At 42.0% G+C, this 9,407-nt stretch overlaps 1 protein-coding gene across 1 annotated transcript; it reads right to left on the bottom strand.

The window, feature by feature from the left end:
• Window positions 1-445: 445 nt before the first annotated feature.
• Window positions 446-9,151, bottom strand: ANKRD1 (ankyrin repeat domain 1). Its single transcript, XM_075026048.1, has 9 exons — window positions 9,062-9,151; window positions 7,264-7,443; window positions 5,310-5,447; window positions 5,112-5,219; window positions 4,375-4,473; window positions 3,155-3,253; window positions 2,912-3,010; window positions 2,649-2,747; window positions 446-1,381 (listed from the first exon to the last, which is right to left on the bottom strand). The coding sequence occupies exons 1-9, from the start codon at window positions 9,086-9,088 to the stop codon at window positions 1,271-1,273; spliced, it is 960 nt and encodes a 319-aa protein (XP_074882149.1). The 5' UTR covers window positions 9,089-9,151; the 3' UTR covers window positions 446-1,270.
• Window positions 9,152-9,407: the final 256 nt, after the last annotated feature.

Raw genomic sequence — 9,407 nt, forward strand, 5'->3', positions numbered from 1 at the left:
TTGGACATTGATACCCCTGCTAGCAGCACTGTTAAGATTGTTCTGTTTCTGCTAAAGCAAAGGGAAAGGTGCCTGCCTTTCCTAGCAGGACTCTGCCTCTCCCTTGGCTTGGGTAACTGAAAGTATCTCATGTGGTCCACATAGTAAGTACTGACTTGCTGAGAAACTGAGATTTTAGATCAAACTCAGTAATAAAACTGTAACTGTTTTCCTAGCTACTCAAGTACTGTGTTTCTGCTTTTGTATACGTGTTTCCATTTAACAAAATAATTAAGAGATGGCATTTATCTAACAGTGGCAGGGAGGTAGCTCAAGGACTGGCTGCTCTAGGCAGCTGAGACTTCTTTTTTTTGAGTTTTTAAGAATTTTACAAGACCAAGATGTGAACTTTCTTTAAAGAGACAGAATTACCCTATGCATGCTCACCACTCCATAGCCCACTCCAGCAAATAAAAAGAACCACTCTTTATTTAATCTGAAATAGGTAAGTACAAAATGTACAGAAAAAGCAGTACAGATTTACAAATATACATGATCTGTTTTTGCATTCTTTAATCATCAGACTTCGTAGTAGTCTAGCTTAAAAAAAATTCACATTCCTGATACTGCCTCCTTTCACCTTAATAACATTGCACGTGAATCCCACAGTCCAAACAGTTACGTGATGGTTAGAGCTCTGTCCTTGAGCTCTTTATCAACCATGATTGCCAAACCCTGTGCAAACCCTGTTACTCAACTGCTTCTTTAAATCCACTTGGCACCTCAGTATACCTTCTTCCATTGCACTTCCACATATCACCACTCATTTAACATATTATTTTAATAGTGAGAATTTGGCAGAGGCAAGGCAACAGTTGCAAGTATTCGCTATTTAGAGCTATTGGAAGGCCTGAGGGAAGTTGCTAATGTAGTTGAAAATACTGCCATCTAAGACAAAAGGATTTATGTTGCTGGCAAAGATTGCATTAGGAGGTAAAGCTCTATAAAAAAAAGTAAAATAATACTGAGAATCATTAAAAATTACTTTTAAAATAAATAAATAATAAATAGTAATAAATAAAGCCATTTTAGAACCAGTGGAATTGTAACACTCAACTGCCTTTTAAAATAATTTCTTTGCATGTTCATTTTGCAGTTTTCAATGAAGGTGCCTCAAATAATCCAGTACCATAAATATTTTCAATAAAAATACTATGTTCAGGGCTATTTTCCTCCAGGTTCATATGAAGCATTTAAACGCAGCAAAAAGAGTGCGGTCTGGTTTCTCTCTTCATAACTTGCCTAGATGGACGCTCTTATAGGAATTGTCTTTCAGGCTGTTGAATATCTCTTTGGTGCCGTTCTGCCACTGAAGAACAAGATCCATAGGGGTTTTCCCTTGCTGGTTAAAAAAGCAGAGGAAGCAAGATTTAACTTCAGCCAGTGATTACCGAGTCCTTTGTTCTTCCCTAAATATTTGTACAGTGCATCTGCCTGATGTGAGACCCTTCTGCACGCACAGGGTCCAACTTACTCTTGCCTCCCTGAGATCAGAGTCCTTTTGCTCTACAGATCTAGTCCCACTCCTGGTCAGACTCATGATGAAATCTCCCTGACTTTCAGTGAGTCTATGCCATAGTAGCAAATACTGTGACTAGCAGAGCATGCAGGTGTTTCTTTTGATCTAGTTTAAACTGATTAGAAATACATTTAGATGAAACCTCCGTAAGACACTCTTCTGTTTAATTGAGAATTCAGATAAGAGTTTGTACTTGTTTAATTAGGTTACGAACCACATCTAAATTAAGTAGGAGCAACTTTTGTGTGCAGACAAAGCCTGAGAGAGCAAGTCTTTGGCCTTCAGGGCTGTACCTTTCATCGTTTTCATACTCTGATGAAGGATAATGCCAGGAGTGGCCCTGCTTTGGAGAGTGTGGGCAGAGAATAGGGGGTGCAAAGTGCTGCAGTGACTGGTTTCTTCCTTGCCCCCTGACGTTTTGATTAATTGCCAATCAAAAACATTGACTGGCAGTGGTATAACCCACAGTCCATCCCACTGCTGCTTGGTTTGGGAGAAAGGGTCTGTGATGTGCTGTATCTTAACAAGTCGTCACAGAGCTCCAGCAATGCATCTGCTGCTGCTGTTGTGGTGGCTGTGAGCAAACAGGCAGGTGTGGGGCTTCTTAAATTGAAGCTCTGCTGAGCCATGGGGATTTGTTGCCCAACGGTCAGGTTAACAGCCAGTCATCCAGATGTAGTGCTTGGGCTCACCGTCAGCTGTGGGCTTAACAGAAAGATTTCTCTGACAAGCTAAGATCTTTGTTGTCTCAGTGGAGGTTGAAGCCCAGGAGCTGTGCAGAGAGCAAGTGTCTGTGCGTTATATCTTTTCAACATATGATATGTGTAATTAAAATAAATCATAGAAAGATGTTGTTTTAAGTTGAAGCTGATGGGTTCTGGTTTTAGAAGAGGTACTGGTTTTTCCTCTTCTCCCTGACCTCACCCAAGTTATGCTTTCCCTGTGTCAGCTCTGCTTTAATTAACTGTGAAGTGATCTAATTAAGTCTGTTCACCATGGTCGCTCTCGGCCTTGAAACCTATGAAATTGCTCTGAAGGGAAACTTATTCTAAAGCGTTTTGAATTACTGCATTTTTTTGCTGTTACTTACACAGTTCTTTATAGTTAGATCTGCTCCATACAGAATCAGAAGCCTGATCATTTTGTAGCGGTTCAGCCTCACAGCATCATGCATCGGTGTGTCTCCTTCCTAGAGGCACAAGACATGGACCACAGTGTCAGTCCCGCCGGTCCAGCACCGTGGTCCAGCCCCAACTGCCTAGCTGGGGTTTTTACAGGCACGTGGAGCTATTGAGGCAGGCAGCAGCTTGATGCTACCTGATAGCTGACAGGTAAGAAGTTGTCGGTACTTACTCTGTCTCTGGCATTGAGATCTGCTTCACAGGCGATGAGGTGCTCCCCGCAGTCATACTGACCCGTTCTCACAGCCACGTGCAAAGGGGTGCTGAGCAGCTGAGAGGTGAGAGGAGAAAGCAGTCAGTGGCATGGAACAGGTAAAGACCACTTCAAGAATGGCTGCCAAAAATTATCTACTTGGAGTAAGGGTCAGCTTTTCATCTCCAATTTAAAAAGCTCTGGAGTCCCAGAAACACATACCTTGTCTCTTGCATTTCTGTTTATCCCTTTGTCCAGTAAGAATTTCAGAACATCCAGGTTCCCCCCACGGCATGCCCAGTGCAGGGCTGTAGATTCAAGCTGCAGCAGGAAAAACAAATGGAAACTAATTTAATTCATCATTATATTAAACAAAAACCAAAAAAACACAAAACATTTTGATCAAATTTCTAAATTAATCCAAAAATAGTTTTCATGCAAATTAACCTAATGCACTTCACTGTGATCACTGAGTTGTTGCTAGTAACAGCTTTTCTTATTTTGCCCTAATTTCTTTAGTTCTGTGAGTTTCTCACTCTTCACACTTGCTGCATAATGCTCTTAAAGACAGAGATCTTGACAACGCTGCTGTGAGAGAGGATGCGTTTTGTCTATTCTGTGAACTTAGAAGTTATCTTTAGCCAGGTATGTGGCTTGTATGTGCTAGTTAATATTTTTAATTTGATACCTTTGGGGTTCTAAAATGCATAGAAAATAAAATGAAGCTCAAGGGAAAGTACAGTTCTCCTTTTTAGAAAAAAAACGACCAAACTTATGCAGGTCCACAAAGTGAATTAGAACCCTTTTCCTCTACAAGTTTCTGTTTCTCTGCCCTCAGCTGTGCTGGGACGGGTGGAATGGCCCTTGAAGGTCTCGCTCTGCCTGTTGTTCCTTCTGTTTCTTACACTCCAGGCGCTGCTGGGTTAAGTGAGGAGGAGCAAGGCTGGCCCGTTCCAACTGTTTAGCAAAGGGAGGAAGAGGTCAGAGGAGAAGCAAAAAAACAGCTGCAGAAGCTGTTGATACTCAGCTACCCTTGTGGCTGGCGTTCTGGAAGAGCAAGGGTCTCTCTGGAGTGCAGCCTTGAAATCCTGGTGGAGAAGAATGTACGCGTTGCACTGAGCCCTGGATACATGCGTGGGACAGTGGTATCTCCACCACCTGCTAGCAGGCTGAAGTGGTAGCCTGACCTCAGCTCTCTTACCCTCAGTTAGGCTTTGTTGTTTGTGGCAGTCTACTGTTCCTCTGCTTCCTGTGTTTTCCAGAGACCATTTTGGCAAAGGGAGGCAAACACCCCCTCCTGAAACCTCTTCTCAACAGTGTTATTTTAAGGATAAACTTACAGGCCTTTTAATGCTCCTCTTCTATATGAAGCACTTCTGTAAGTGCATCTCTTAGCACTTATAAAACAGTTTTTTGAAAGAAGTGTGAGTTAATGTGCATACCATGTCTTTCTGTTCAAGCTGGGCTCCAGCTTCCACCAACTTTTTCACCGCCTCTAGATGTCCTTCAGAGCATGCCCTGTGCAATGCAGTGCGTTTGTACTGGCAATTAAAATGGTGCAAAGTCAGATATTAAATATGGCACAGAGATATCTTTAAATCTTTTCTCCCCTCCTCCCTAGGATGATGGCAAATACATACTTCATGCTGATTCATTTTCAAGAGCTAATACTTTTGAGACCTGAAATCTGCTAAATTTTAATAGCATCCTGATAGCTGAGAGCTGCCTACCCAGCATTTTAAAGGGTGTGAGAAATATCTGCAGTATGGCATTCAAATTTAAAATGATGCCTGTTGAGTTCCCGTGTCCAACATGCTACACTGTGTTTTTCAAATGCAGCTTATGCATTATGGAGTATGAGGGCAGGCAGCATCACTTTTTTTGTCGTTCTGCAGACAAATTTCTTGTCTCTTCATCTGTAGCAATTGAAGATCACCAGTTACAGAAAATCAGGGTTTCCTGGGCGCCAACAGCTTTCTTTTAAACATAAAGATTCTTTTGAGGTAATATTACTTCAAAGGGTCCCATTGGCCCCTTTATCATTACAAAACTTCCAGCATTTATTTACTTCCCCTCACCCGTTTTTTCTCCTCATAAATGTAGAAGCTACAAAAGTTATTTTTGCACTGCAATAACCTCTCTTCTGTAGTAGGCTTAGCAGTAAGAAGGAAAATTGTACCTCGTCACAGATGTTTGGATCCCCTTTGTCTGACAGGTATTTTTCAATTACTGGCAACTTATTCTCCAGTGCAGCTCTAAAGAATGTGGGTATATCCACTGGTCCTGTCTGATGGAAAGAAATATACAGGGCATAAATGTGTGTGGCACAAAACCCCATCAATGCTTTCCCAGAAGAAGGTACTTTGAAATAACTTACAATAACTTCTGGTTCAGGTTCCTTTAAAATGGGCGCTTTCAATTTCTTGCATTTTTTCTTCTTCTTCAGCTGAATAATTTTTTCAAGATCCTCCAAGTTTTCAAGTTTTGACCTCTCCTCTAATTTCTTCTTCTTCAGCTGAAATAAATGAGGGAAGCCAGCAAGCTGAGCTGAGTGTGACTACCTATCCCTTTCAGAGTGGCAGGACAGTGTATGATACTGTTCAGCTGAATTCAGTTAAGACTGGATGAACTTTGAAATAAGTTGTCTTTTTTTTTACAGCTAGGGCTAATTGACCATTAGAATAAGTTACTAAGTGTGTGAGAAACTCTGTGTCATCTATAGTTTTTCATACACCATTGGACCTCCTCCTAAATGCTGCGTTAGCCATATGTTGTGGGCTTAAATAGCATGAATTTAGGCCAGGAGTCAAAGCAACACTGCAGTCCTTTCTGGCCCAACAATTTAAGAAATCTCATGTGCAGCTTATGAGAGCTGGGAAACCCCTGCAGTTTTAGCTGACTTCCACCAAGCGTTTCTTCTTCAACCACTTTCATGATGCAGCCCCTGATTTATTGTAACTTAATCCTCTTTGATGAAATATATACCCTTAAGTGAAGAGCAAGGTTTATACCATTCTTAGCATTTCAGTCAGCCAGTGTTACATTTTGGTAAGCTACAAAGAATGTCCTCAGTATCCTTGGAGGGGCAGTTCAATAAATGTTTAAGACTTCTTCAAGCCTGCTTGTAAAAAGCATCCCTGCATGAAGTCAGCGTGGGGCACTGCTAACATCAAGGGCAAATGTGTTGCCTGAACTGAGATCCCAGGTACCATGAGGTGTCCTTGACTTCAGGAGGGGGATTCACAAACAAGGGGAAACTCAGGGGGAATACAGATGACAAATTCTGTCCCATGGTATCATTAAGGGTAAATACATTGGTGAGCCCCTGTCATATGGTATACATTTTTTTCAACTGAATTCTTATTCCACTTATTTCCACCTCTTCTTTTTATTCTTCTCTGCATTTAGGGTTTGATCTGCAGATCATTGACTTAATGAAAAATAATTATGTTTGCTGAGTGGACTGTGGATCAACTGGAAACCCAAAAAGTTCTTAGGACCCTGTTTTGGAGGAACTCAAGAAAACTCTGTAGCAAGTAACGATCTCTGTTGAAGGTGAAGGTCAGTAGTGTTTATTTTAATATTTCTGAGGCTCACTTTCCCACCCTTCTTTTTTCAGAACAGAGTCTTATGTCCCCAGCTAGTTAGACTCTTTCATTCCCAAATCACTTTAAATTTTTAGGCCAGTTGGTTGCTTATTCACCAAAGAATTTAAGAAGTTACAGCTACTGTATTTGGGAGGAAAAAAGCATCAGTTCTTAGGGATATAGGGAGAATTGTCATGCTCCAGGAATATAAAATGGTACTTTTCTGTAGACCAGTATCACTTTCATTTGTAATTGTTTTTCCCAAATGTGCTAGTAAGCATAATGCAGTGTTTTCATAAAAAAGAACTTTTTCATGGTAGATAAGGCTTCTGGCTTCAGAAATGCACTAATATCTATCTTGGATTAGTTATTTTTGGTGGCAGTCATTAGGTGTGCAAGCTGAAGGTGTCTTACTGGCTATGATTGCTCCCCCAGTTTACTGACAGCTAGCAGCAGAGGACTCTGGGCAGGAGGGAGCCCCCAGGGTTTCAGCCAAACATTATAGGGGGAGTTTGGGGTTCTGCTTCACAGTGTTACTGCCTGCATCCATAGGCTACAGGATTCAGCAGATCTCCATGGCCTTCAATGGACTTTAGACCAACCTCCTTTCATGGTGATTTCCCAAGGGTGTATCTAGCTCATCATGCATGTATTTCTAACTTAGAAAGAGGCAAAACTTCAAGGGCTGCAATAGAGAGCGCACACAGGATAATAAAAAGCCAAGCACAAAACCCAAGAGCCTACCTCTGCTTCTATTTTCTTCTCCTTCTCATAAGCCAGATCACCTCGGGTCAGTGAGTGTTCAGAGACTGTCTTTAGGTCCTCCTGCTTCTCTAATCTTACAGCAGCTTCGTACTCTCCATTTTTGAAGTCCTCAGGGAGGAAGCTGCCAGTCTCTTTATCATCGGCTTTCTTCCCAGTCACCTGTGAAAACAAACGTGATATAATACAAGCAGTGGTTTCATGACTGCAGTAGCCACTCCCTGGGAACATGGATTACCTAGGGGCTAACTGCATGTCATTCCTGTCCTGCTCTAGGAGTGTGTGACAGAGTGCAGACCTCATTCAGTCTGTGCCTGGATTAACTGTGTACATGAATGGCTAGAGCAGTCTTGCTTGCAGGCAGACCTCCCACATCCACGCAGCAACTCCCCCTTGGCATCTTCAGGACCTGGATCAAGATCCATGAGGCCAGCTCACAGTCTAACTCCCTGCCTGGCTGGGGCCGAGGTACTGCTATATTGACAAAAGCCAGAGAGTTGGAAAGAGCATCCTTTTTGTTCAGGGTTTTCTTGTTTGCTCACTCGCCAGCATGTCAGACTCATCAGAATTCTGTAAAAGGCTGTGGTGGAAAAAAGCTACCCCAATTAGCCACCATCACCCTGCAAGTGTTGAGCAGGGGAACTGAGCAGGTAGAGTGGGAGCAGAGGCTTTCTCCCTTGGGACCTTACAGTTTTACTGAAACCCATCCAGTGCAGTTAAATTGGGTTGCTGAGTAATTTCAAGGCTCTTTTACCCATCACTGTCAGTACCAAAGTTCCCATTTATAGCACTCAGCACAATAGCGGAAGGTAGTTCCCACCCAGAAGCTATGTGATGCTGTGCAGCAGCACAGCTTTCAATAGCTTTCAGAAATATTTCTGAAGCTCAATTAAGTATGTACAAAGAGATAACTTGTTAAACTTAGTAGAAGCTGTTGTGTATTTTGAGAGTGGTTCAGTAAATTCATGTGGCCTAGACTGCCTTCCCATTCAATCACCTCGTAAAATAGTGTTTTTGTAGAGTTTAACACTAGAGAAACTGTCAGGGCCTTGCCAAAGAATTTAAGACAGCATTATCTAGTTAGGCTGTATGGCAGTTGCACCTTAACATAGCCATCTGGCAAAAAAAGCAGTTTCTGCATTATCTTTCAGTGTTTTACTGGATCATTCCTGTTTTCCAGTTTATTGATCAAATCAGGCATTCTTAGTCTGAATCCTGCAGTGGAATGTCCCATTACTTGTGGTCTGGTTTAGACATTACTTTTCAAAGGCTTGTTACACCGTGAACAGCAGTGGGTTTAGGAACTGTTAGTTTATTATTAAAAAATAATACTATTACTAAACTCTTTGTTTAGTATTAGAAAATACTTTAGTTTCCCTGCATTGATACGTCCTCCCAGTCGCTTACTAGATTGGAATTACTCAGTGTGATCATTAACTTAGTAGCTTCTAAATAAATAAAAACTGGAATCAAGGTCAAATGAAAATGCATAGCTAAATTTTGGTCAGTTTCTTCTTCCTGGTGAACTATGTTCTGATGCAAAATCCAAACAGCTATGTAGTTTTATCAGTGGTGAGCTCCCTTCCCAAGGAAAAGTTAAAGTGAGAATATAATGGGGTAACATACAGTATGTACAGGGTTTGCACCCATAGCACAGCAGTGCTGGTAACCTGCTAAATCACTTCAAGGATCCACAAAGGTTGTTGTCTCGCTCTGCCTAATATAATGACAGTCTAGAAAGAAAAGTGATTATGAATAAATGAAAGAAGGTTGTACCTACCAGCTCTTCTACTTTCATCATCATCATATTTGCTGGTGTTTGAAGGCTGTGAGGCTGAAACTCCCAAATGCTCAGGCCAGCTCTGCAGGGACCGCCACGCTAGCTTTGCTTATATATCTTTGGGAGAACTGTGCCTGGATGAGATAATCTTCCAACCTGGGAATCCAAGTATGCCCCTTGGGCTTGCCAGCTGAGAGGTAGGCTCGCGCTAATTCCAGACATGTTAACGAGCCAGATCTGGTGTCGAGGCAGGGAGGGGGGCGTCAGTTAGGCGAGGAAGGGTGAGCCTCACAGTCTAACCACACCGAGTATGTGAATCGGAATGAAATGTGAGCTCATCATTCCT

The sequence above is a fragment of the Buteo buteo genome, chromosome 4, assembly GCF_964188355.1.
Source record: "Buteo buteo chromosome 4, bButBut1.hap1.1, whole genome shotgun sequence".
Classification (NCBI taxonomy): Eukaryota; Metazoa; Chordata; class Aves; order Accipitriformes; family Accipitridae; genus Buteo; species Buteo buteo.

Excerpts from the sequence above, each read along its gene's own strand:
- ANKRD1 (XM_075026048.1), bottom strand. The coding sequence starts at position 9,088 with ATGATGATGATGAAAGTAGAAGAGCTG. Across the intron at positions 7,444-9,061 it reads TGATGAAAGTAGAAGAGCTG|GTGACTGGGAAGAAAGCCGA; the intron begins GTAGGTACAACC and ends TTGTTTTCACAG. Across the intron at positions 2,748-2,911 it reads ATCTCAATGCCAGAGACAGA|GAAGGAGACACACCGATGCA; the intron begins GTAAGTACCGAC and ends TTGTGCCTCTAG.